This window comes from Aulonocara sp. 'chitande type north' Nkhata Bay, linkage group LG19 (genome assembly GCF_057382095.1).
Source record: "Aulonocara sp. 'chitande type north' Nkhata Bay isolate Kocher_YH1m ecotype deep benthic linkage group LG19, A_spYH_male_GT1.1, whole genome shotgun sequence".
Lineage (NCBI taxonomy): Eukaryota > Metazoa > Chordata > Actinopteri > Cichliformes > Cichlidae > Aulonocara > Aulonocara sp. 'chitande type north' Nkhata Bay.
The window spans coordinates 14,779,256-14,804,436 of NC_141362.1; the positions used below are offsets into that span (position 1 = coordinate 14,779,256).

The 25,181-nt window shown below is 40.4% G+C and overlaps 1 protein-coding gene across 3 annotated transcripts; it reads left to right on the forward strand.

Annotated features, from left to right (window-relative positions):
* The first annotated feature begins 15,149 nt into the window (after positions 1-15,149).
* LOC147306708 (uncharacterized) lies at positions 15,150-24,642 on the forward strand. Of its 3 annotated transcripts, XM_086275545.1 has the most exons (4): positions 15,150-15,267; positions 23,538-23,645; positions 23,798-24,022; positions 24,181-24,642. In XM_086275545.1, exons 3-4 carry the CDS (start codon positions 23,978-23,980, stop codon positions 24,538-24,540), a joined length of 405 nt encoding a protein of 134 aa, XP_086131671.1. In that variant the 5' UTR covers positions 15,150-15,267; positions 23,538-23,645; positions 23,798-23,977; the 3' UTR covers positions 24,541-24,642. The 3 variants fall into 3 exon arrangements, 2 of the variants coding, with proteins under 2 accessions (XP_086131671.1, XP_086131670.1); XR_015126450.1 differs by lacking the exon at positions 23,798-24,022; XM_086275544.1 differs by having other exon boundaries at positions 23,538-24,022.
* Positions 24,643-25,181: the final 539 nt, after the last annotated feature.

Below are 25,181 nucleotides of genomic sequence, written 5' to 3' on the forward strand. Positions count from 1 at the left end.
AACAATACAAAGGCTTTAACAGCTGAGGAAATACAACCATAAAAATATCAAAGTAAAACAGGAAATATAATGAAAAAACCCAAAAAGAGATGAATTCTAAGTTTATTTTCCGAAAAGCAGAGAACTACATTTATTACTATAAAACCTAAAGATTAAACACAATACCAAACACACAACATTGTAACTTGTGGAAAGTACGCGTAGGTAAAAAATTGTAAGTAATCTCAATGTTATAAATGATAAATACGTTTTATGTAGTAGCAACATAAAAGACATGAAAGATTATTTTTGTAAGGTATAAAAATCAGGTATAATGCAACCTCAGTTCAACAACAACCTAATTGACAAAATTCAGAAGCACCGTGTGAAAAACCAAGTACATCTCATGATTCAGTACCTTCTAGAATCACCTTTAAACAACAGCAACTCCAAGTGATTTGAATTGTATTCTGTATGACTCACTCTCACATCGTTGCTTCAGTTCAGTGATGTTTGAAAGCGTTCAGTAATGCTCAGCTCTCTTAAGGTCCGGCCGCAGCATCACGGATGAGTCAGGTTCAGGACTGGACTTTTACTGAGCTGTTGCCAGATCTTGATCCTGTTGTTTTTCAGGGATTCTGATGTGCTTAAGATCTTGAGTTGTTTTTTGTTGTTGTTGGATAACCTAATTTTGACCAGCCTCACTCATTTGAATAATGTGGTGGTGGTTCTTGTTCTTGTCATTTCATCATCATCATCATCTCTGGGTGTACACCTATTTTTAAGACCTGTAGGGACTAGCCATTTGTTTGGAAGTAAAATCTTAGCATTTAAATACGTTGTTCTGCCTTTTTACCATGACTGTACACTTATGTGGGGGAACAAGCTGACTTTAATCCCAACCCATAGGCCTCTAGCTTTTAGAAAACAAACAGCTCTGAACAAATTACAACTGGCATGTTATTTGTTTGAATAATTGGAATACAAACCATACGATGCATCTGTTTAAGGATTAAACAATGTTCAATTCATGTTTCTTATGATGCATTTCTTCATCTGTAATGTTGATTCCAAAATTCCTCCTCCTCAAGTAGTTTGAGGTCATGATTATTTGTTCATCACGGCTCGTTAGTTTTCATTTTTTGCTTTGCTATGAGTGCGACGCTGAAAAGGCTGCTGAGCATGCCGGGGGTGACACAGAAAACGTTATAGTGCAGGATTGTCTCTCCCTGGAGTATAAGTCACAGACTGTTCTACAGCAGTGTGAAGATTTTCTATCCTATATTTAAGCTGTATCTCATTAACACTCTGTTAATGTAATTCTTCTTGAAGCGGATAATGAACTGTCCCTATCACACCCTGACTTTGAAGATTAAGCTCACTCTCTCCATTTCAAACCTGCAGTCATGGTGGAGATTTGTGTGGATGAGGATCTGTCCATATGAAGACACGTGAAGTTTCTCCCCTGGGACTTTAAGTGGCTGTTTCTGTATCGGGTCATGGATGATAAATCATCTCTGCTCTGGCTCTGTGTGACAAGGCCAGTGCAGAGTGCAGCATGGTGAAGTACACTGTTATCGTGATTACTGATGCTGCAAACCCTGCGACAGCGTAGCGTTAGATTTTAAAAATGGACATGTTTGTTCTGCCCAAAAGTACAATGAATAATTGCATGTATGTGACAGCAGTGCGTGAAAATGAGAAGCGACCTCATCAGGAAGGTGGACAAACTCAGTTATGAGACCCAGTGTGTCACACTGGGTCCAATTTTAATGAATTGCTACATTTTAAGGAGCTGTTAGTTCTGTTCATATCAAATATATATGTGTGCAATTAAACCTGCTGCTTGTATCAGTTCTAAACTATAAATCACTGTCAAATGTTTGTTTTCCATTACCAAGGATAACTTAAGTTAAAAAAAAAAGAATAAAAAAAAAAAAAATGGTTGACATGATTAATGGTTTGGATTGTTCACCAGTGGTAGTCTGTTTATTTTTATTGATTTAGAATAAACTTAAAAACTTGTATTCACTTTAATATATTGGCACTTTTGTCATTAAATTTCTATCATTTATTTAAATGACAGTTTTATGGAAAATATTCAACAGCCGTCCTACTTTATTCCATAAATTAACAGCTATAAAGCGATCCAGCAGAGTTCAAGTTTGGGATTTAGTATATATTACAAAGTGAAAGTTAGCAGATATAATGCTCTCAGTAATGGTATTTGACTGTTTCACAGTTGAGATTTCTCGTGATGAACTGTCATGCCAGCTCAATCTTATAGCAAAACTTGTCATATCATGAAAATGCAAGTTGTTTGTGTTTATGGACACAATCCAATGATTCCAACCTGCAAATGTGGACTTTTAAGCGATAAAGTGGAAGGTGTGTCACTCAGTACCTACATTGCATTTTTCCATTTTGGCTAATAGACATGGCCAGGATGGCCTGGGGAAGGTTGTGCAATTGTGATTGAGTACATCTGTGAAGGTTCTCAGTCATCCAGGTCAACGTAGTCTAAGTGTAGCGAGGAATGCCCAGACCTCTACATTGGAGAGACCAAACAGCCACTTCACAAGTGGATGGCACAACATAGAAGAGCCACCTCCACAGGACAAGACAGAGGCGGTGGCTTACGACACCAACTGTCTACCATCTATAATCCACTTTTGAGATCCCCTCCCAGACGCCTTAACGTCCATTCACACCTGGGTCATCTGACCTCAGGAAATCACATGATAGGGTGGGGCCAGGTTTCACAATGAGCTCACCCGAAACCCTGGCTGATTGTGACCCATACCCGTTTTCACACCTAAATCTGGGACTCTCCACCATTTGAACCTTAGAACTGAAGAAGCTTCTCGGATGAGAGGTGAAACATCTTCAAGCAACTGTATGTCACCATCATGTCAATACCAACGAAAGTCTCGGAAATGATTCCAAAACATTATCGACTCTATACCAAGAATTAAAGCAGAAGATGTTCCAACTCATTACTAGAAACGTGTACTTAATGAAGTGGTCAGTGACTGTAAATGAGTACATCAAAGAGGGGTAAGATGAAAAATTAAGTTCAGGAACATGCAATGTGTGAAAATTGACGTCCAGAAAAACAAATCAATAAATGAAAAGTTGTGACTATTTCACAAAGTGCTGAGACTGTTGAGCGTGCACAAAAGAAAGAGCAGATGATTAGACCAGCTGGAAGTTTTCCTAGATTCGTATCACTCTTCATTTTCCAGAGTCTCTACAACAGAGGAAAGGTTTTCCACAGAAATGTTATATTTGTGGCTGTAAGGCAGGGAGTTGTGCCTGTCTGTATGTGTTCCACTCCAGGAAAAGGAAAATAAAGTGAGGGGGATAAATAATCTTGTTTCTATAAAATCAAAAGAAACAGATCAACAAAGCCAGAGTGCTGGTTCTTAAAAAAATAGAAAAAGTTAAAATCACAGAATTACCAAAATAAAATTAATACTCCCCCCCGTTAGCTGGAGAACATAACTACTGCCTAGCAGCTCAACACAGCGCTGAAGCTGGCCCACTGGGGCTGGTTGACTCCTCTCCTCAGCTTTTCTACTCAGTGCTGATTACTGAGTGGAGTCAGCTGTGCACTGTCTCCACAGGAGAAATGAGGTGGCAGCTGAGTTAGGAAAACCAGGACACACCCATGCAGAAAAACACAGTAGGCCTGCTAGGGCTGAAACAATGTGCATGTGCACAAGGAGCCACATCCATGATTTCTTAGAATCAAGGATTGATGGATAACACTGTATGAAAGCTACTCCTCTGCAGATATGTGTAGGCTCGCTTTATGACAAGTAAACCAGTGGGTCTCTCATTACACGGTTAAAACTTCAGACTCAGTGTCTTCGAGAGCAGCTGGTGATTATAGTCCTTGTCTTGCTCTGCAGCCTCAGTGTGTGTGGCACACTGGCACATGAAGCTCTCCGTCTGCTTTCATGGTAGCCACATCAGGTAGACAAACACCAGGATTCTCCTTTAATTAGAAATGATTGAAGATCGATTATCCTAATATAAAAACGCACTGATGTCTATTAACTTATACATTAATTATCAAGACTTGACATAAAAAACCAAGACTCTGATGCCACAGTTGATTGGTGATAACAGAGACATGTTCTTCACAAACCTTGAGAAAGTGATTGATGGATTTTATCTAATTTTCCATGACTGAATGGAATAACTTTGAAATACTGAATAACAAGGAACACAATGAACACAGGAAATGTGCTCTGCTTGGGTTAGGGCACTGCTGCAGAAAGAAATGAGATAAATCTGTGTGAGTTACATAAATTTATCCTTGAGCTGGAGAGTTCATTAATCAAAGGAAGCAGACTCTTGTAGGAGTTAAAGCAGAGAGGATGAGGATGTGGCTGTCTGTCTTTGTTTCCTCCCATCCTTTCTCCCTTTTAATCTGAAAATGTGCACCACAGTTCTCTTCAGTAAAGACTATTAAAAATAGAGCTATAAACAAATAAAACAAGAAAAAGGATGCTGCTGCCTTCACTTACATGCAGTCACTGCGCAGGTTGTTAGCATTACACAACCTATACAGGGTGGGCCATTTATATACACTCAACAAAAATATAAACGCAACACCTTTGTTACTGCTCCCATTCCCCATGGGATGGACGTAGAGACCTAAAATTCATTCCAGATACACAATATAACCATCCCTCCCAAACAGTGGTCACAAATCAGTCCAAATGTGTGGTAGTGGGCACATCTGCTATATTGAGATAATCCATCCCACCTCACAGGTATGCCACATCAGAATGCTGATCTGACATCATGAGTAGTGCACAGGTGTACCTCAGACTGCCCACAACAAAAGACCACCCTGGAATGTGCAGTTTTTTGCGCTATTGGGGGTCTGGGGACCCAGAACCGGTCAGTATCTGGTGTGACCACCATTTGCCTCATGCAGTGCAACACATCGTCGCATGGAGTCTATCAGATTGTCAATTGTGGCCTGTGGAATGTTGGTCCACTCCACTTCAATGGCTGTGCGAGGTTGTTGGATATTCGTGGGAACTGGTACACGCTGTCGTATACGCCGGTCAAGCACATCCCGAACATGCTCAATGGGTGACATGTCCGGTGAGTATGCTGGCCATGCAAGAACTGGGACATTCTCAGCTGCCATCTGCCCTGAACAATGTGAACCATGATTCATCCGTGAAGCGCGCACCTCTCCAACGTGCCAGACGCCATCGAATGTGAGCATTTGCCCACACAAGTCTGTTACGGCGACGAGCTGGAGTCAGGTCAAGACCCCGATGAGGACGACGGGCATGCAGTTCAGTTCCTGTGCTCAGATAGCCGATTCTGAGAACTCACGACTGCATCGCTCAGTGATGTTATTCTGAGTGAACTTCTTTTAGTCCATGTACTATTTCAGCAGCATATAAATTAGTGTCTAATTCCCCTCTTTAAGTTCCTGAAACTTCTTCTATTTTTTCAACTGCAATTTTGTGAAAAATATGGTTCAGGGCCCAGAACTGGCCAGTTAAACATGTCACTAGCCTCCAAAAGTAACCCTCTGCCTCCCCTGCAAAAAAAGCAATAAAAGGTTTAGCAGTGTTTCTAAACGTGCTAAAGGACGCACACCTATGTTTTCTTAAAAACATGAATAAATCATACTTTGTGACAATTAGTCATATTGTCAGCTGTAATTTTGATGGACTGAGTTTTCTGCTCAGCAGCCTCAGCTAACAGTGTAGCAGCACATGAACCATTTCTCAGATAGTTACACCCAACAAAGATTGTTTCAAATCTTTAAAAACAAACTCTTCTTTGTAACTCTGTTTTGCATGCTTCTGTGTCAAAGAGCCGGAAGGAAGGATAAAAGCAGATAACTGAAAATTAGCATTCTAAATGGGTAATCTGACGCTTCAACCACAGAGAAAAGAGAAACTAGAAATCAACCCTTCTTGACTAAGTGAATTTACTTCCTGTTTAGAGCTGCAGATCAATTGGGCACATCAATCACTGGCCCAAAAACCCAAAAATCTGATCTGGTGAAGTTTTTTGTGGTAAACAGCTCTACACAGCATAGTTGTATTTAAGTACATGTGACAGGCACATAATCAGTTTTCAGGTTCTGGAGGTAAGCTGTATGTGCAGCCATTTCTGTGCCACGGAAAACCAGCTTTGCACTGAGTTAGTCAGCATGTGATGCCAGTTTGCAGACTTGCCAACTTTAAGGCTTAAGATACAAAACCTCAAAGCGAAGTCACTTTAAACTTATGAAACCAGAGAGTTTTAAATCCTCCAGGGATTCTCTCGCAACTTCCTGGAACTTAACCTGAATGTTAATAATCCTCATTATTATGCACAACAAGACCACCTCCATTTCACTTTTTGCAGAATCCTATTTTGACAGGATCCTGGTCTGTTTTACATGCATGTTAATGATTTAGGTTTGAGGATTTCTGGAGCTCAGACAGGATAACAATCCCAAGAACAATCCAATTTTGAATCAGAAACAGAAGAGTTTAGTCAATACAAGAGCTGTGTAGACACAGCAGGTCAATAATCATTTGAGTTTACTGGATTTACTGAACAAACCACAGGCAACATGGGTACACAGCACCTTTGATGCATATTGTTGCCTAACAAAGAAATGACTTGAAAATATTTAGAGTAAACAATATTGAATATGAGGTCATACTTGGCTCGATATTAGCTATATTTTCATTTTTGACAAAAACCATGTGGGGAATGGGTATTTGCTGCAGAAGCACCCAAAACTATGTTTGTTTGTCTGAAAGCATTTAGATGACCTGTTTGATTTTTCAGTCCAGTTCCAACAACACTGGTAAACAAATTTAAATGAGCTAATTTTAGATGTGCAGTTAGTGAAGGGTATGGCAAATCAGCAGTGTAATGTTGACAGTTCATTTCACAAACAGTGCCATTTTCCTCTCAGTATAATAAGAACTATACCCCGGAGGTATGCTCTGGCGCTGAAGGATAAAACAGACTCAACTGTACTGTCACTTTCCCTAATTTAGGAAACGTGTACCTCGAGGGCTAAAGCTGGTAAGCTGTGGAGGTACAGTAGGGGTAAAAGACATTATTATACAGTGACAGAAACCTAGTAGGTTTTTTTTTTAGCTCTCATAGGTGAATTGTTCTAAAAGCACTGAAAGGGTGCCTGAGGTAATTATATTTTGAGATTAAATTGTTTTGCTAAAGGACTATTGGCAACATTTTGTGGAGAAATAATTGTGTGCTTGCTCTAATTGGAGCGCCTCAGAGCACATCAAGCACAAGAATCCCTAATCAGCAAGCTCCAAGTTAAATGTCATTGTCTCAGTAAAGGGCAGTAGTACTAGGATTTATATCAACCAGCATGCTGGGCTGTTAATATGGAGCCTAGTTATATTGTGTGTTGTGTTTTTCTTCTTCCTTGGAATAGACTTGGACTAGACACTCAACCCAAGTTTTAAGACTAGGTCTTCTCACATAACTTCACACAACTTTTGACTACTAGCGTTGTACACAAGCACTAAGGTTGGTAATTTATGACGTGCAACAACACAAAGATGATGGTCTGCAAAGCTGTGCATATGCTGGTGCGTTTACTTGCTCAAGTGAAATCTCTTGCTAGAGGATGATCTTTTGCATTTTTGTTGTTGTGGCTATTTTGATACAGAAAGGAAAGTTATGAATCACATGTGAAGTAAAGAAAAGGATGTGTGTAAATAGTTAACGAATGACTGACTTCTGTTCAGCTCCTTCACTTTCTGGGTCCTGCTAATGCTCATGCTGCCACTCTGTCTAGATGAGGGCGCTTGAACACGAGTTACTGTTAATTAGGAACAGATGTGCTTTTCCATAAATTAAGCCATCCTTCTCTCTTCCTGCAGTCTCACTGGTCACACACAGATTCAGAATCCTGGAGCAGTGACAGGTACAACTCACTATAAGTCTGACTTTGCTTTGCAGCATCGTGTCCCTTGCTGGGTTTGACTGTTTCACAAAACACCCGCCACTTAGTTCATTTTATTATGAATTGATTTGCCAATAATTACATAGTCAATCAGTTATTTATGAAGTCTTAGTGAAATGTTGAAATTTTGTGAGAAGTTGAAATACTCATTAAAATGTTCTACAGGTTAAAGTGGCCTTATTTGTGACAAACAACTTAAAAATAAAAGATAATTGGAATGGCTCTATGACTATAATTTATACTACATGGTGGTAGCCTGGCACAATAAGTTATGTTAATTTCCTTGTAGACTAATACTTTTTGTTAGTAGTGCTATGGCACATAGGAACATTCTGCTGGTCACAGAAAAAACACATCTTATCAGTTGAGAGGATATTACTGTATGTGGTCAGATACTGCACACAACCCTCAAGTCTTTAACTTTCATGTTGTGCTTGAAACCTGCACAAACTCTTCCAGTTTGGGAGTTACAGCTCCTAATTCTCCTTTTACCCCGGGACACTTTGGACTTTACCTTCCACATCTGTTGTATCTTCAGCCCCTGGTACTTTTCTATTTTCTATTGCTCCTTTTTCCCGATGTTGCAATCAGCTGGTATCGCTACATCTATAACAACTGAGGTCTTCTGTTCCTTGTCAGCTACTACTTTGTCTGGTTGGTTTCCCAGCAGCTGTGTCTCTCACAGACCCTGGACCGGATAAGCAGAAGAAAATGGATGGATAACCACAGAATGAAGAAATTAGAGTGGTGGCAGCTGTAGCCTCAAAATCATTAAATGGTTTAAACACATGCAAAAAAATACTTGATCTACAGTTTCTATTGAGTAAAACTAGACATTTGCCCATTGCCATTTGCAGAATGAGACTGCATTAATGAACCAGCGTTAATTAAACTGAGCCTTGCTGATTGATCCTGAACATACATGATTTCACAATTTAAAAATTGTCCTGTCATGTCATTATTATGGTCATTTAATGGTCTAAATAGTACGGTTTGATGACATATTGCAACATATCAGCTTGGTTTCCAGATCACATCTCTTTGCGTTATTTTACTCTTTTGTTTCGTGTTTAAGTTTTTAATTGGAATGCACTTGGACACTCATTCCATTGTTGCTAATGTTGAATGGCACATTCTTTCATTTTTTATGAAGTGTGCCTCAACCCCTAAGGTGGTGGAATCCTTTAATATTCATGTCCGAAAGTTAGAATGACAGCAAAGTTGTGGCTTTCCCACAACAATGCTCTGATGTGCCCTCGGCTCATGAACTTTCTGTCTTCTTCACTTCTCCTGTTTCCTGCTCTTTATTCTCGGATAAGTGTTACCCACATGGCTGCAGGTTGTGAATTAATGAGCAGGGGCAAAAACACAAAAAGAGGGAGTGGAAAAAAGGGGAAGAAATGAGAACAATGTGAAGACAAAGGGTGTAAATCAAGTCTTTACGATGTACTTTAGAGGGATGCAGAGGGGGAGTCACCAAAACAGCAACAGCCTTGGAGGTGCAGAGCTTGCATGGGTGCCACGGAAAACCTCTGAGAGAAATATGGGTGACTGTTATGGCTCACAGATATACCTGCAGCAGAATAAAATATACTGGTCAGCAGAGTGTAGGTTTCATTCAGCAACGACAAATAGTGTGTGCTGCTTCCAAGCTTCTGCAAGGCGTAAAAACATAAAGTATGTCCACTTTGTACAATCTGGAAGCAGAAATACTGAAAAACAAAACATGCCATGAAAAATTGAATGCTTTCTTCTTCTTTCCTCTGTTTCCATGGGAGATATTTTAACATTAATGGTCAATGGTTTTATCCACTACTTTCTAAAACATAGTTAATATCGTCCATGTAGAGAAAACTTAATGGTTTGAAATACCTGAGTTTTAGCAGCAACATCTTGCATTATAATTTTGAACCCTTTCTGTTAGAATTTACATTTTTGCAACTAAATTGCACTCGAATTGCCTAAAATTGTATTAGTCAAGTTACAAATGCATTATAGGAGGGATGATAAAATGAGGGGGGTCAAACACATTTGATTTTTCACCAGAAAAATGAAGTGTGAATGTTTTTTGAGACTACTCTTAAATTTCAGTTTCAGTCATGGTTAAATTTTGGTTAAAACGCGGTGTCCAAACATTAAATGTTAGAAAATGTCTCTGTCTTTGGCTGGTAATTGGTTTAGCATAAATTTATATTGCAATATCACTTTGCAAATATGACATATTTGTTTTTTGAAGGTGGACAACACTTTTGCATATTTTATGTCTAACCATAGGAAGCACACAGGAACATTTTGATTTTGGAAGGTACCTTCCAACGAGTTTGAGGAAATACAGTGTGACAAATCGAGTTTCCCCAGCTGTTTTCATACAGTCAAACTTTTTTTTTGTTATAGCTAAAAATCCTTAATTAACTTGAAGAAACCCAATCCAGTGTGAGGGGGGGAAAGTAAATCAGAACAGTCATGAGGTACTGTGCACATTAATTTTGCCTGAGGTCCACTTAGAAATGTACAGAAACACACAGTTTCCATTATCTCTCCCAACCAGCTGTTAGATAGCCCACCAACTGGGTAAGTTGCTGTGGGCATCAACAGCTTTCAGTGGCCTGCAGTGCTTTAGATAGTCCCTACTGGACACTGTAATAGTACTTTAAATGACCTTCTGCATGTACAAAAGTGTGTGAAAGTGTATCCAATTTATATCTCCTTCACTATATATATACATACATACAGTGGGGCAAAAAAGTATTTAGTCAGCCACCGATTGTGCAAGTTCCCCCACTTAAAATGATGACAGAGGTCAGTAATTTGCACCAGAGGTACACTTCAACTGTGAGAGACAGAATGTGAAAAAAAAATCCATGAATTCACATGGTAGGATTTGTAAAGAATTTATTCGTAAATCAGGGTGGAAAATAAGTATTTGGTCACCTCAAACAAGGAAAATCTCTGGCTCTCACAGACCTGTAACGTCTTCTGTAAGAAGCTTTTCTGTCCCCCACTCGTTACCTGTATGAATGGCACCTATCCTTCAAGCTCGGGTCCTCTACCAGATGCCTGGGAGCTTGAGGGTCCTGCGCAGTATCTTAGCTGTTCCCAGGACTGCGCTCTTCTGGACAGAGATCTCCGATGTCATTCCCGGGATCTTCTGGAGCCACTCGCCTAGCTTGGGAGTCACCGCACCTAGTGCTCCGATTACCACGGGGGCCACCATTACCTTCACCCTCCACATCCTCTCGAGCTCTTCTCTGAGCCCTTGGTATTTCTCCAGCTTCTCGTGTTCCTTCTTCCTGATATTGCTGTCATTCGGAACCGCTACATCGATCACTACGGCCGTCTTCTTCTGTTTGTCTACCACCACTATGTCCGGTTGGTCAGCCACCACCATTTTGTCCGTCTGTATCTGGAAGTCCCACAGGATCTTAGCTCGGTCATTCTCCACCACCCTTGGGGGCATCTCCCATTTTGACCTCGGGACTTCCAGGTTATACTCATAGTGTATGTTCCTGTACACTATGCTGGCCACTTGGTTATGGCGTTCCATGTATGCCTTGCCTGCTAGCATCTTGCACCCTGCTGTTATGTGCTGGACTGTCTCTGGGGGCATCTTTACACAGCCTGCACCTGGGGTCTTGCCTGGTGTGATAGACCCCAGCCTCTATGGATCTTGTACTCAGAGCTTGTTCTTGTGCTGCCATGATTAGTGCCTCTGTGCTGTCTTTCAGTCCAGCTTTGTCCAGCCACTGGTAGGATTTCTGGATATCAGTCACCTCCTCTATCTGCCGGTGGTACATACCGTGCAGGGGCCTGTCCTTCCATGATGGTTCCTCGCCTTCCTCCTCTTTCTTGGGTTTCTGCTGCCTGAGGTATTCACTGAGCACTCGGTCGGTATATTTCTGCCTGATTTGTGGCTTTTGCTGAAACAGTAATGGTTGTTTTCCCACATCTGGAAATGATATGGTCTTCACTGCCATCTTGAGTATGATTACAGTCATATTTTACACTTTTATGAATTATGTAAGCTACCATGGAGTCTAATCCATTCATCCAGGATCCAAGAAGCTCCCAGACACAGGAAACTTTTCTCAGCCTCGAATTAACCAAGCAAGTGTAAAAGTGGCCGAGCCATTCAAAGGTTTCAGTGTAACCTCAGGCGAAAATATTTGTGAAACATAGCAGTGGTGGCCTAAAATCCTCGGCATAAAATTAAGACAAGCAATGTGTGGGCTTAAAGAAACAAAATGAGAGTGTCAGCTTAAGTTCTCTATTCCTCATCTTAGCCCTTTTAGAAAATTTTACATTTCCGTTTTTAGATAAGGCTGAGAGGGATGGATTCTTGTTTTTCATACAAATTGAATACATTTTCTGTGAGGAGAAAAAAAATGTCTGAGTGTATCTGGAATCCTTAACAGTGACAAATGTAAAAAATACTGTTGTGAAGGTGGAACATAAAAACACGATGAAATAAGTCTGTAATGTAAATTATAGAGTGACACATTGCAAGAAAGAAAACGTGCTCTGTTAGTCAGTGTGAAAGAAATTACTTTTCTGCTTTATCCAGGAGACAGAATTTGTGTAACCGTCCCTTGTCCTCTCAGGTTCAGATCTGCTCTCTCTCTTATGCCCGCTCTATCTCTCCCGCTCTGTTGTATGCATATGTGTGTGGGTGTATTTGAGTTAGTGATGTCTATCTCCTCCCAGAAGTAGGTGTGGGTGCCCCAGATTTCACTGGCATGCCTGGTGTTCATCTACAATCACCAACAATTCTTAATCCTTACTTATATATACTTCTAAAGAAACACTCAAGGCTGTGGTGAAACAGAGTACCCTTACCTGCATCTCTGCCTGTGCAAAGCAATGAACATTCACCCATAACCTCCCCTGTAAAAGCAATATCTGATTACCTGAACCCACAACGCATTGGAACAAAGGTAACGCTCACTGATGCATGTGGGAAGCGAAGGTAAGTCTCAAAGTGTTCAGCAAAACCTTTTAATGATTTTTCAGTGGGTCCTGTCCTTGAGTTTTTTTGCATGAACCATTAAAAGTTGACAACTCAAACTTTCATCACTGTAGATTTACTATAGAAGGGAGTTACGGAGGCAAATTGATTGAGCCCCTATTTATTAATAAATACAGGCTATATGGGCTTTTAAAGCACCAGACTTGATGTACTAGAACAAGTTATTAAGAGCACAACCACTTGACATACTTATAACCTTGCCTTACTCATTATAGCTTTTTTTCAGCGATTGCATTTTAAATATCTTTGAAGGTTAATGAAGTGATCATTACAATGCCCATTTAAATTGTTACTTTTACTCTCCTAGCTTTACCTTACTTGACCCTCAACTGAATCCAGCAGGATTTAAAGTGAAAATGACATCACATTGTCATTGTCCTTTTATTTATTTATTTTTAAACTTTTTGCAATTTAAATTCGGATTGGAAAAAAGGCCAGGGAAAATGAGAAAGAAAACTGTAAGAGCCTTCAGGTATCTGGTATTAAAGAAAATACCAAAGCTTGGAAGACATACTGTTATAGACGTGTGTGTATATTTTTCTTGCCTTTGTGAGGACCATTTTGAGTCTTTGACCTTGAGAAGAAGGCAATTCACCCTTACTTTTTTACATACCTTGAAATGACAGAGGTCTGACTTCGTCTCAGGTTAGGGTTATGGCTGGATATTTATTGGTGATGATTTGTGTTAGGGTAACGGGATACGTAATGAAATAAACTTTGTGGTTACAAAGAATACACATGAAAGAAGTACAAATATGTGTCAGACAAGTTAAGGGCAGGTGATGTTCCAGGGAGAGCGGATCCTGCCAGTCAAACTATAGCCAGCAGACAGGTAGTAAAAAATTGAGAGACCTAAAACTGACCTATAGCTCAGAGCAAACCAGCAGGTGTTCTGTCTGCATCCACCTTTACTTTTCTCCTTTAATTTGCTGTGTTTTTTTTTTTCCTAATTCAGCTTCCTTTTCTGGCCATCTCTCTCTGACACAGACGCTAGAAATAGATAGTGCTAACCAGAAAAACGAAGCTCTTACAAACTAATGAGACCCCCTTTACCAAGGGGTAAAGTCTGGATTGTCTGTATTCTGTTCTCATCTTCCTTCGCTTGTCATGACGTTGAATCCTCAGTGGAGCAACAGTCACAGGAGCTGAACTGTTTCTATATTGTTAGTGAAGCTCTGAAAACTACAACATCATCTCAGCTCAATACATACTGTAAATGTTCTTCATCATTTTTTTTTAAAACTCTGCTTCTTGATATTCAAAAGAAAGTACAAAAAAGCAAATTCAATGAAATGTGTCTGATTGTTACTGTCTGATGTGGTTTAAACTGGGAACCACTCCTCCAACTTCAGAATCCTGTAACTATTTGGGAGTCAAACAGCCAATTTACAGTGAAGTGCCTTGAAACTACATGCAACAGTGTTTCTGTGGCAAAAAAATTAAATCAGGAAAAGTTGATATTTTGCATTAAATTGAACCACATGTTGACTATAGGACACATTTGCCCTATTCTCTATAGTTAACACCAGCAGCAGCCATTTACAAACAATTGGGGAAGACCACAGATGGCTATTCAGAATCTCTCGATAATTTTTTGTTGTAGTTAAAAATATATGTTCCTTTTTTTTCTCCTAACTAACAATGACACGAATCATTAAAATAATGTGATTACTGCAATAACCAGGCTGACAAAGTAGTGGCTATACATAGATGCAGGTCTTTTAATTTGGGAAAATTTCGAGTCCAGATATACTAGAGAAAGTTGAACTATACCCTCCAGAAGTATTTGAATTTACTCTTGCAATGGCAAAACTATATTTGTACACAATTTGAGGTGATATAACTATCTAGAAAAAAATCACATTGTTTTTCAGTTATGATGATAAGTAGCTATTGAATTTATTATGTTTGTATCACACCGTAATTGCACATATTGAAGAAATAAAAATGAACTCAATTAAAAAACTCCCTTGAAGAGCTTCCACACAACATCTGTGATTTAGGAATTAGTTTGATCTGTGTGGTGTTTATTTAAAAGACAGCTAAATGTTCAGTACAGTCAAAGTAACAGTTTTCTTTCACCAGTTTGGATTTGGTGTCAGTTTTACACATTTATTGTTATTTTTTCAACTTGAAATTAAAGCTTTCTTTCGTTATGTTTGCATTTAGCGCTATGTATCCTTGAGGCACAGCAGATGCCTCTGGAATACCAGAGAAGACAAGTAAGGCAAGATTTCTGTGATCTTCCACATCAGTTAACCAAGTCAAGAATACTCCTGAGAAGGTTAGTGGTCCTGTGACTTTCAAAGTCAACAATCATGAGATACCTTCATGTATGGAAATACAGAGGGTTTACAGCAAGGTGCAAATAACTGGTTGCATTCAAGAACAGGAAGGACAGACAACATTTTCCCAGAAAAAAAAAAACAGCTAATGATCAGCAGCATGTCACATCATCTGTCAAATATGGTGGAGGCAATGGGACAGACATGTGTGTCTGTCACTGGAACAGGGTTACTAGTGTTTATTGATGATGTGACTACTACTGATATAAGTAGCAGAAGTTTCTCAGGGCAAAAAAATGTGACCAAGTTAGTTAACTGATCTCAACAAGATAGAGCATGGTTTTCAGATACCGAAAGCAGAGCGACTCCAAATTAGCTGCAACTAAACGTGGCTGCAGTAACGGCCTGGGAGAGCATCTCAATAGATGGAACAACGCATTTACATTTAAGTATTAAAAATGGAAATAAATAGGAAATATTTATAGAAATGGCTGCAATGTTTAAATTTTGCTTTTGTGAACTAAACATCTTGAACTAAAGCTGAAAGTGTGCAGACCAGTCACGTCTGTACCAACTAATCAGACAGCAAGTGTCCTACTTAGATTATGACTTATTTTTGTTGAACTAACTTATTTTTGTCTAGTCTGTAATCTTATTGCTATTTCATGCATTTGGCACTGAATGTTTCAAGCTATGTTTTTTTTTTTATATTTTATATATTGTTCACCAAGCGCTAAGCTAAAAAAAATAAAAATAAAAGAGAATAATACGTTTTTGATGTTTGGTGAAAGGCCCACGAGTGTTTTTGTACAAGCAGAAGGCAGCTGAGAGAACATTCAACATTCTCACTTTCTTTGTTGTGACGGATTGTCAGAAAAGTGAGTGCAAATTTATAATTAGAATATCATAATGTAAAAATGTTTTTTTTTAATATAAAGGTTATTTTGATATCACACTCACAAAACCCTGAGCAGGGACAAGCAATCACAGTGTGCTAAAGAATGAAACTGATTATAAAGTCGGTACAAAACTCGAAAGTGGGAAATCCGTCATAATATTTGGAGGTGTTGTGGTATTTTACATATGCTTGTTTAACATTTTGTTACAGCCTGATTGTGATTACAGACGGTCCTGAATGCTGCTGCAAAGCTTCTCACCAGTTCCTCTAAAGGTCCCACGTGATCCCAGCTCTGTCCTCTTTACACTGGCTCCCCATGATGTTTACAGTTCAATATAAGATTCTGGTAAAGGCTTTAGAGCTGTTTGTGGTCAGATGTCTCCACGTATTAGAGAACTTCTACATCCATTCGTGATTCCGAGGTCTTTGAGGTCAATCGATTAATACTTGCTGGTGGTACCTTAGTCCAGGTTAAAGACAAAAAGGGGATTGTGCTTCGAAGGTTGTGGACACTGTTGATACCTCAAAAAGAAGCTTAAATCCTATCTGTGCTGGCTTTCTTTTACTTATATCTATTTATACCATTTTAATTGTTGTGTCTTATTTTATATTGTAAAGCACATTAGGAACATTACACATTAGGAAGTATACATTTATTTACACTACTTCATTTCTATTCAAGAGTGTCTATATGCATCTGGTTGCTGAGGGAAACTAATAGCTCTAATATTATATTTTAGCTAATATTATCATAGAAGTGATTTTTTTGTCATGCAGGAACAGAATGCTTTTGTTGCAGATTTGTTACTTAATGCCATATTTAGCATTTTTAATGGTAATGTCACTAATGTTGGACATTTGATTATGGGCAATAGAAGTTAGCAGGCAAAATACATTTAAAAATGTTGCCTGAATTTTAGCTTGTGTATTATGAAAACTCAAATGGAAATATTATTGTTGTAAAATGTCAGTATAGTATCTTTTCTTCTATGTTTTATTAGCTAGGCAGAGAAAAAAAATGTAATTTAAAAGGCTTCTTTGGTCTTTAAGCAGCAAGTGGTTACTCCCTGCTGCCTAACAGCATCTATTCTGGTACCCTTGAAGTTAATACATAACCTCTTATGCCACACCGCCAGCTGGATCAAGATTCTGTCTCCTTACAAAATATTTTCTCTTAAGAAAATAAATATTCCACTTTCTCAACCACGTGCTAATGCTCTTTTTTTTTTTATTCAAATGGAAAATCTATGTGGATATTACACTTGCCTGTTTCACACACTTTGTGTTGTACTATTGCTTCTTCACAATTCACAGAATTACAGTAATTTTTCATTGCTTCCTGTCTCCTTGTGGTACGTGTGGCTGTGAGGAACTTCACAGTCTGTACAGCAGCTGTGCAAGACAACACAACAAAACTACACTTCAAAATTAACAGCTTAACTTGGCATGCATAATACCAAATAACAATCAAAGCCTTTGGGGCCATACTGCACAATAGAGTTTGAGATGTTGGTGAGAATTTCTTGATACATATTTTAAGCTTTATGACTGGCAGCTTCCACAGGTGAAATATACCACTTAAAATTTGGAGATAAAAAATATTCACTTAGTCTATAATGTAGCTGTTTCAGGTTAACAGGAGCAGCCAGCAGTTATCACTGAACAAATGTGTAATCTTTAGATTGAATTATAGTAGCAGCCATTTATGAGGAACAAAGCTGAAAAGGTTTCTGAAGAATTTACATTATTCTTTAGCAAGGCCTGGACAAGGACAGACGTTTCTCTATGTGCCCCTTAGATGTTTCTGCAGAAATGAGAAAACAGTGATGGGCTGAAGAAACTTGGTGAAATTTGGTGAATTTCCTTTCCTTTAAAAACTTTCCATGAGCTCAGAGGCAGCAGAAAATATCAGGACACCAGAGAAAGCTGGTCAGAAGTGGACTTTAAAAAAAGATGTGCAGCTATAAAGCAATTCATATTAAAGAGCAGCAAAGCTTAAGGACTTACCTGACAGAATAAAATCTAGTTAGGGCTGGATCTGATGACCCTGAACCACCCCATAGTTATGCTGCTATAGGCTCAGCCTGCAGGGGGAATTTTTTAATGCACCGAGCACATCTACTCTTTTCCTTCACTCCCCTTATATTTATATGCCACTATTTCACGCCTTTAACCTCTTCGTCCTCTCTTGGTCCATATCAGCAGTTCCTAACCCCAGCAACCTGGACCTTTCAGCATCCTCTTCTTTCCCCTCTGCTTTCCCCTCACCCCAACTAATCTACAACTAATCAGAGCAGATGGCTATCCATTCCTTAGCATGTCTCTGAAAGAGATTTCTTCCTCCTTTTTTTGCTATGCAGCCATGGAATAAAAACCCAGATATAACTGTTATTGTAAACTGGTGTTATATAAACAATATTCAACTGAAGTGAAATGGGGGTCACAAAACAGCAAATGTTCTGGACACAACATTACAACATTAAATATTTGGCTCTAAGAGCAGGCATTCGTTGAATAAGAGAGAGGCGAGGTGTGCATGCTAAAGTGACACATGCTTCAGGTTCTTCGCATGTTTGGGATTGCATTTAAGCAATATGAGTCAGGGTTTTGGACAGGATAATCAATACAAAGCACCCAAACATTAAGCCAGAGACATGAAGAATTATTTGCAGCCTTAAGAAGATCAAACAGCCTGCTCTTATATCCTGTCTTGATCCAAGCAGTGTTTTACTATATATAAGAGAGTTGTAAATTAGGAATAGAGCCTGTACTCTTTAAATCTTTCTTTGGTGTTGCATATCAGCTGACACATCTAGCATAAGAGGAAACGGTGGCAAAAAAAATCATTTACATGCCATACCAGATGAGTTTGTTCCCAAACAGTAGCATACAATTCTCCCTGTGAAAGAACAAACCATTAGAACTGGACGATCATATGTTTTACATTCAGTTCAGTTTTATTTATACAGCACAAATCACAACAACAATTGCCTCAAGGTGCTTTATATTGTAAGGTAGATCCTACAATAATACATACAGAGAAAAAACCCAATAATCATATGACCCCATATGAGCAAGCACTTTGGCGACAGTGGGAAGGAAAAACTCCCTTTTAACTGGAAGAAACCTCCAGCAGAACCATGCTCAGGAAGAGTCTGGGGAGAGAGAAGGAAGACAGGATAAAAGAGAGCCAGAGATTAATAATAATGCAGAGAGGTCTTTTAACACATAGTGAGTGAGAAAGGTGACTGAAGAAGAAATACTCAGTGTATCATGGGAATCCCCCGGCAGCCTACACCTATTGCAGCATAACTAAGAGAGAATTCATGGTCACCTGGTCCAGCCCTAACTATGCGCTTTAGCAAAAAGGAAAGTTTTAAGTCTAATCTTAAAAGTAGAGATAATGTCTGTCTCCTGAATCCAAACTGGAAACTGGTTCTATCGAAGAGGACCCTGAAAACTGAAGGCCCTCCCCCCCATTCTTTCAAATACTCTACAGGGAGTGCAGAATTATTAGGCAAGTTGTATTTTTGAGGAATAATTTTATTATTGAACAACAACCATGTTCTCAATGAACCCAAAAAACTCATTAATATCAAAGCTGAATGTTTTTGGAAGAAGTTTTTAGTTTGTTTTTAGTTTTAGCTATTTTAGGGGGATATCTGTGTGTGCAGGTGACTATTACTGTGCATAATTATTAGGCAACTTAACAAAAAACAAATATATACCCATTTCAATTATTTATTTTTACCAGTGAAACCAATATAACATCTCCACATTCACAAATATACATTTCTGACATTCAAAAACAAAACAAAAACAAATCAGCGACCAATATAGCCACCTTTCTTTGCAAGGACACTCAAAAGCCTGCCATTCATGGATTCTGTCAGTGTTTTGATCTGTTCACCATCAACATTGCGTGCAGCAGCAACCACAGCCTCCCAGACACTGTTCAGAGAGGTGTACTGTTTTCCCTCCTTGTAAATCTCACATTTGATGATGGACCACAGGTTCTCAGTGGGGTTCAGATCAGGTGAACAAGGAGGCCATGTCATTAGTTTTTCTTCTTTTATACCCTTTCTTGCCAGCCACGCTGTGGAGTACTTGGACGTGTGTGATGGAGCATTGTCCTGCATGAAAATCATGTTTTTCTTGAAGGATGCAGACTTCTTCCTGTACCACTGCTTGAAGAATGTGTCTTCCAGAAACTGGCAGTAGGACTGGGAGTTGAGCTTGACTCCATCCTCAACCCGAAAAGGCCCCACAAGCTCATCTTTGATGATACCAGCCCAAACCAGTACTCCACCTCCACCTTGCTGGCGTCTGAGTCGGACTGGAGCTCTCTGCCCTTTACCAATCCAGCCACGGGCCCATCCATCTGGCCCATCAAGACTCACTCTCATATCATCAGTCCATAAAACCTTAGAAAAATCAGTCTTGAGATATTTCTTGGCCCAGTCTTGACGTTTCAGCTTGTGTGTCTTGTTCAGTGGTGGTCGTCTTTCAGCCTTTCTTACCTTGGCCATGTCTCTGAGTATTGCACACCTTGTGCTTTTGGGCACTCCAGTGATGTTGCAGCTCTGAAATATGGCCAAACTGGTGGCAAGTGGCATCTTGGCAGCTGCACGCTTGACTTTTCTCAGTTCATGGGCAGTTATTTGGCGCCTTGGTTTTTCCACACGCTTCTTGCGACCCTGTTGACTATTTTGAATGAAACGCTTGATTGTTCGATGATCACGCTTCAGAAGCTTTGCAATTTTGAGACTGCTGCATCCCTCTGCAAGATATCTCACTATTTTTGACTTTTCTGAGCCTGTCAAGTCCTTCTTTTGACCCATTTTGCCAAAGGAAAGGACGTTGCCTAATAATTATGCACAGCTGATATAGGGTGTTGATGTCATTAGACCACACCCCTTCTCATTACAGAGATGCACATCACCTAATATGCTTAATTGGTAGTAGGCTTTCGAGCCTATACAGCTTGGAGTAAGACAACATGCATGAAGAGGATGATGTGGACAAAATACTCATTTGCCTAATAATTCTGCACTCCCTGTAGAAACAACAAGTAAGCCAGCAGCGCAAAAGCGAAGAACTCTAATGGGGTGATATGGTACTTGTCACGGCTAGCGAGGCAAGCTGCGTTGAGTGAGAGAAGGACCCAAAAAATGCAGGCACTGACTTAGATGAGAAGGGTGAGCTTTATTGACACAAGGTGAAATACAGAGTGACACAGAGGTGGCGAGGACAGGAATTAAGAAATAACCTAACTGGGAAGAACTCACTAAAGAAACCTGATACCATGACTTCCGGGGTGATATGCAGGATAACGCCTGGGTGAGACACGGAATAACAGAGGGAGGTAACATAGACAGACCAGTGACGAGCACAAGAGAACACACACTATAAATACACATAGGGAAATGAGGAAACTGCACACAGGAGGGAGACACGGCTGAACCTAATTGACATGATGAGACAGAGAGGATGCAAACTAAATACACTGACATAAGACATGGACCTTCACAATAAGACAGGAAACTCAACGCACATGCAAAGACACGGGCTTTACACAGAGACCTGACTAAACTGGAACAGAGGGAAAACACAGGCAGGGATGACTACACACAGAAGGAGGAGCACAGAGTAACACGAGGGGCAAGGGGACCAAAACCTAGGATCTGGAAATACAAAACCAAAACATAGACAGCAATAATGCACAAATAAATAATAAACAACTCAACTCAACACACTGGGTCACAGACCCAGGACCGTGACAATAAAGGTCATTAAAATAAGATCGGGCCTGATTGTTTAAGACCTTGTATGTGAGAAGCAAGATTTTGAATTCAATTCTGGATTTAACAGGAAGTCAATGAAGGGAAGCCAAAATAGGAGAAATATGCTCTCACCTTTTTGTCCCTGTCAGCTTTCACGGAAATTTTAGGACATTTTTGTGAGGTTTTAACATGTGTTTTAACATTTCTCTTCTACTTGATCTCAAGTATTTCCTCCTGAAAGTGTATTTCTACACCAGAATGTCAAGAAACCTGGTCATGACAACACTTTTATAAAAACACTGAACTCTTCCCGACCTTCATTTTATACTTCCTAGAATTTCTGGATTCTACACCAGACACAGAAAAAAAAACATCACAAGAAGTTTCTGTGTGGGAAAGTCAACTCTGTGTGTCTGTTTGTGTGAATATTTACAGCTTTCCTACTTTTTGGGGGTTTCAGACAATTCAAACCTCAAACATGAAAATGTATACAGTGTCAAACAATAATATTTTAAGGTTTTGTTGTTGGCTTTGTTTTGCAGTCAAAAATAAGAGAGAAAAATAGTAATAATAACAAATAAAATAAAAACCAGCAGGGAGAGATCAGTCACTCTCCCACCCCTACAGTGACAGCACAGATGGGTACTGAAGTGGTGGGCGAGAAGTTCACAGGTAGAAGCATCTGAGTCAGATCTCACAACTTTATTTTGCATTTTCTGGCTTAACGTTATGCTCATTTTAATTAACAGCATACAGACAGCTGTGTATCACTTTTCAGTTTTTGTATTTCTGGCATTTTCTCAGCATCTCAAATTAGTAAAAAAACAAACAAACATATTTATTCACCTGACCAAGATTGCCTCTGCATGTCCTCGTGACCGATTCATGTCCTCCTAAGTCTAAAAATAATACATAAACCAACCTTCACCTTCCTCCCTTCTTCCAAACCGCCCATCTTCACTCTGTCCTCCTCTCCTAAATCCCACCCTGGCTAGCACTTTGACTCTAAAGCCTTTGAATTCTGTCTTTGTCTCAGAGCCAAATCCAGCCTGTCAATAATACTCTTGGCTTTACACACACACACACACAAACCTGTTCTGTGACTGATAATGTGGGGGCATATTGCAACAAATAAGCCTCGCTCCTACATCAGAGTTCTATCCATGTCGGGTCGGCTGAGGTGGTGGCTAAAGCAACCTGATTTATAAAGAGAAGTAACACATACTTTCTGTGAAAGTGGGCAAATTCATGATTTTGTGTCCACCAATGTTGAGCTATATTCTAATAGATTCTTACATGCTGACGACTAAGCAGTGACGAAAAATAAAGCTTCAAATTAAGTTCCTCAAATAGCTACTCGAGTCTTTCTCCAAACGTCAGTCAGTCCTCATAGAATCATATTTTAAACTTTCACTTTTACACCAGAAAGAAATCATCTTGACAGCTTGCAGCTGTAGTTATTGGTTTATTCTAGGCGATGGTATTTATTTCTCTGTCCAAAATTGGAGAATGGAAGATACTGTGACCTCTGACAACAAGACAAATTCACCCAGATGACTGTGCTCACTGAACCTTTTCTCTTTTTCAGATCATTCTCTGTAAACCCTACAGATGCTTGTGTGGAGCAATTCCAGTAGATCAGCAAGCTCTGAAGTCCTCAGCCCGTCTTGGCACCAACAACCATGTGACATATGAGGTCTTCCTCCTCTTCTTTGCATCCTCTTAGTGTGCAGCAAGCATATTTCAGTTCCTAAATTCTACCGAACACCAGATTTGACATTTAAGAATAGTAATATCACTAAACTAACTACATGTTTTAAAACTACAAATTTTGACATTTTACTCCAGATGAGGAGAGTACATCAGGTTCTACCTTGAGGCTCTTATCATCACAGTGGAGCTTGTGCTTTAGTGGAGTATACATATCAAACAAATTTTCAAAAAGTAAGCCTGCGGCTTTCGTGGTCCCTGGAGTCCTGTTGCCGTGGGCACGTTGCCAGCTTTGCCAGGTTGATAATCCTGCCTTACATGGGTCTCCCCACCGCACACATCCTCATTAAGTCTAAACAGCAGGTCAGAGCAGAGCATCTTTAATAAACTTGGTTCAAATAAATTCAGCAAGACTGAAAATGTAAAGTTTTAATAATGCTAGATATGGTGTAGTTTGTGGGTGTGATCACCCGTGTGTACACCTGTGAGCATGGACGCGCTTGTTTTTTGTTTTTTAAAAGGTTCCTTCATGTAATAATCTGCTAGAGGGTGTGGGGGGGCCACAGCCCCATCCTCCAGGGCGTGAAGCAGGTGTGGAGGAGATCAAAACTCCAGACATCCAGAGGCCCCCAGAACACAAGAGACCAAGGAAGACCAACAGAGGGGCAGCTGCGCCACTGTCCCGGAAAGAGCTGAGGAGAGTCCCAGATGAGGGCTCACTCAGCAGCCGCGGAGCAGAAGCCAGGGGGAGTTGCAGTGACGCGCCCGTGAGCTCCGCCGGCAGCCAGCTGCGCCTGAGTGACCGAGCCCCAGGCCGAGAGGCCGGGGGCACCCCACCTCCGAAGTGGCCCGAGCGAGCCCCAGGCTCCAGGCCCCGATAAGCGGCCGCCAAGGAGTGAGCCGGTGTGTACCTGGACGCCCATCCCCGGACACAAAGAACCACCAACGCACCGATGTCTGAGGGGGTCCGCCACTGGCAGGGGAAGTGGTGGTAGGGGGAGATAGGCCTCCAAACCTTGGAGGGCCTGAGATGTCCCCAGAGAGGTGGCGCCTGACACCCAACCTGACATATAGACACAGACATACAGGCACACACAGATACAAACATCCATTCCCACCCTCATGCTCTCATATGCACTTACTCCACACTCAACCAACGTGGAGACAGACATAAAGAGACGTTGTACACTTGATCACACTCCCCAAGCGTACTCTACAAACCGGGTCTAGGTGCCCCCGCCCCTGGAGGGGGGAACTGCACCCAGACCCAGGTGGTGTTTCCCTTTTCCCTGCGGTGGGGGGAGGCAGACCGCCCCGACTCCGCAGCAGCAGGAAGGCTCCACACTCCAGACCGCAGTCGGACGGCCAACTCCTCCTCCTAGTCCTAGCCCCCCTGCTCCAGCAGGTCGCAGAGAATGGGGGTGAGAGAAGACTCCAAACCTCCCTCCACCCGCTCATTGTAATGTTGATGCATGTGTGTTCTAAGGTGCATTTAAAACCCAGGAGGGCTTGGAGCTACCTG

What these genes read in the sequence shown, in the direction of transcription:
- LOC147306708 (XM_086275544.1), top strand. Translation starts at nt 23,978, where the DNA reads ATGGGTCTCCCCACCGCACACATCCTCATTAAGTCTAAACAGCAG. An exon ending in TCATTAAGTCTAAACAGCAG is followed by an intron (nt 24,023 to 24,180) that starts GTCAGAGCAGAG and finishes GTTTTTTAAAAG; the next exon opens with GTTCCTTCATGTAATAATCT.